This window comes from Coffea arabica, chromosome 9c (assembly GCF_036785885.1).
Source record: "Coffea arabica cultivar ET-39 chromosome 9c, Coffea Arabica ET-39 HiFi, whole genome shotgun sequence".
NCBI classification, from domain to species: Eukaryota; Viridiplantae; Streptophyta; class Magnoliopsida; order Gentianales; family Rubiaceae; genus Coffea; species Coffea arabica.
The window spans coordinates 7892450-7895568 of NC_092326.1; the positions used below are offsets into that span (position 1 = coordinate 7892450).

At 34.7% G+C, this 3119-nt stretch overlaps 1 protein-coding gene across 1 annotated transcript; it reads right to left on the reverse strand.

Annotated features, from left to right (window-relative positions):
- Nucleotides 1-2059: 2059 nt before the first annotated feature.
- On the reverse strand, nt 2060-2764 carry LOC140014103 (uncharacterized). The gene has a single exon (XM_072064501.1). The coding sequence runs from the start codon at nt 2762-2764 to the stop codon at nt 2060-2062; it is 705 nt and encodes a 234-aa protein (XP_071920602.1).
- Nucleotides 2765-3119: the final 355 nt, after the last annotated feature.

A 3119-nucleotide genomic window follows, 5' to 3' on the forward strand; every position in this document is an offset into this window, starting at 1 on the left:
TTTTCCTAGCTAAAATTCAACATGCAACTTAAGAATTCAGTTATACCAGATAATTAAAAGATTGTTGCAATCTTAATGCTGGCTAAAAGAAACTTTTAGCTAGTTCCAGTTAGGAATTTTGTTTCTTGACTACGATTGAGTCTTGTCCTTGGAAAGAATAGCAAAATAACTAGAGGGACATTACCAGATTTGCAGGCCAATCAATGCAACCATAGACAAAAGAAAATAGAGATATTGCATGTTAATAGTATGAGTTTTTCAGCATCTTACGTGTTCATCAGCTTCACTTAGTTGTACTGCTGTGAATGGAATGAGTTTTTCAGCATCTAGACCAAATAATACTACATACATTGAACTTGTTCCGTCATCAATGATAATTCCAATACGGCATCTAGTATATGATAGCAGTGAATAATGGTTAATCAATGAAATAAAACAGAATTATTGTTAAGAGCACTGTTGTAAAATTGCATGCCTTGTTTACCTGGCTTCAACGGCACTTTCTTCTCTGCAAGATGGACATCTAATGATCCATTCCAAATTAGCATCTACAGCCTTTTGACAGTTACTACATGCAGCATACCAAAAAGATCGCTGCTCAGCTGCCAAAGAAGTATTTCCTTGTATCCAAGCAATCTTGACCTATAGTTTATATTGTATTAGATGCAAAGTTAAGTAATTCATTTTTCACTAATGTAAAAGGTAAGAAAATAGTATAAGTCAGTTTGGACGGAGGCAGCAATTTGGTTGAGTCTTTGTAACTGGCCTCCTCAATTAGTTGTGCAATTTCTTGCTGATTCTGATCATACCTGTGAACATAAATATGATATGTTATATTTTTCAGTCTTTATGTATAATTATAAAGCATGATATGCTTACCATTGCCTTAATACAGTGGCTTGAGGAGTTGGTGGATTCACCAGTAGACAACTTGCAAGCCTTGTTGTTAGACATAGATCTATGAAAATAGTATATAATTAGCTCATTAAAGTTGAAGTATGGTAGGCAAAGCAATAATAATTTCTTGAGCAATGGGAGCTGTAACTTACAGTTAAAAGTAGTTACTTTGACTCTCATAACTATGATGATGTTGTTGTTTGCGATAGTGTTTGCCAGCTGTGCTCCTTCATTTGCTTCAAATTCGTTTCACAGAGTAAGGAGCATTGGCCTTTTCTAAAAAAAGCAATAAATATGATAAAAATTAAAGAATGTAATAAGTTTATTTAGTAAATTGAAAGTCTATTCTTTTGTTCCAATTGGCTTACACTTGATTAATAACAACCAAGTCTCTAGTCGTTGAATCAAGACTTTGTTCCCTTGAAGGAAAAGCATGCACGACAATATCCTGGATATCTATTATTCAAAGGAATATTTCAATCTAAGGATAAGCTGAAGATAACATAAGGAATACATTGGGATTATCTAAGATAAAACATGAACTTACTTTGCAAATTTTCTGTGTCAGCAAATCTGAATAAGTTTTCAAACGCTGTGAGCTCAAAGTGACACGGAATAACCGGTGGAACTTGCTCAACATACTCCTCAACCAACATTCTGTTATGGATTACCCAAGAATATGGGTAGTCACTGACCTTATACCTTGGTTCTGCTTTGCGAAGAGCTGCACTGGAGATATAGTATCTCCTGAATGGCATCAACATGCCAGCAAAAAAACGGATATCATTGCCATAGATGACTGCTGAAACCTTTGTTTCCTGTTGCATCATAAAGAAGAAAAGTTGTAAATTTGTAAAATAGTCAAAGATATATGCAAAAATTGAAGAAATATCTTTATTTTTTTGTTACCTCAGAATCTGTAAGAAGGAAGCGGCAGTAGTTCACAGGCCTTGCTCCTCGACTCAACTGAACATGTCCTCTCGCAACAACCTGAGCCAGTACTGTCCATCCTTTTACTCCCTCAACGACCTCATTCACTGGAAGGTAACGTCTTGCCATGCTTATTTATAAATGGTACAAACAGATGAATTTAATTCTAAATGTAGACTACAATTATGATAGGATTAATTAAAAATTGAAGAAACAGCAGAAGAATGTTCATTTACTTGACAGCTAATTGAGAAGCTTCAAGAACTTCTCTATATACAATATTTCTTGTCTGATTTATTCTAGATTTATCAAAAAATGGAAGCTTAATGAGTAACTTGACTTGTGAAACTGTTCTTGAACGTGATAACCCCACATAAAGCTGGCCATGAGAAAACACATGTTCTCTTAAATAAATACCTACAAAATCTAATGTTTGTCCTTGAGCTTTGTTAATTGTCATTGCAAAGCAAAAACGGATTGAAAACTGAGTTCTCTTATATGGGACAGGGTATTGCTCATCAGTGGGAGGTTCTAACGGAATTCTATGGATGAAAACATCTTTTCCAGCAAAATCACCTATAACTATTTGAGCATGAATAACATTTCGGCTCAAATTCCTGCATATTAATCTTGTCCCATTACAAAGGCCTTCAGTAGGATCTAAATTTCTAAGCAAGATTATTGGTGCATTAACCTTCAAGATTAGCCTATGTGGTGGAAGTCCACTTTGGGAAAGAGAATTCAAAAAGTCCTCATACTGTCCCTGATAATTTGGATTTAAGGTTTTATCAAAACTAAGATATTCTACTGCTTCACCTGGAAATTTGCTAATGAGAATGTCGTTCACCTCATCAACAAAATTATTTTTTGTGGACAGAATTGCTTGGTTGACTGGAATGTTAGCATCTGATGATCCAGGTATGGTATTGGGGTACATTAAATTTATCAAATTATCTAGTGCAAAATCAGCCTCACTATTTTCAAGCAAAATTGAAGAGGGAATCTTTATGTAGCTATCATCTTGGATTTTTTCAGTTCCATTGCCAACTCTCAATAAATATCAGTAAATGAGGGTTCTAATCGAGCCCTCATATTCTCTGTTAACTGCAATTTTTCAAGAGAAGGCTATAGAGGAGAATTTATTATGCAAGCATTAATAGTCTCAGATTGATTTCCTTTACGAACAACTGGCAATGTTTGTCTAAAGTCGCCACCAAAGACAACAACTTTTCCACCAAATATTTCTGATGAGTTCATAAGATCTTGCAATAGATCATTTAATGCTTCAATTG

Excerpts from the sequence above, each read along its gene's own strand:
- LOC140014103 (XM_072064501.1), bottom strand. The coding sequence starts at position 2,764 with ATGTACCCCAATACCATACCTGGATCATCAGATGCTAACATTCCAGTC.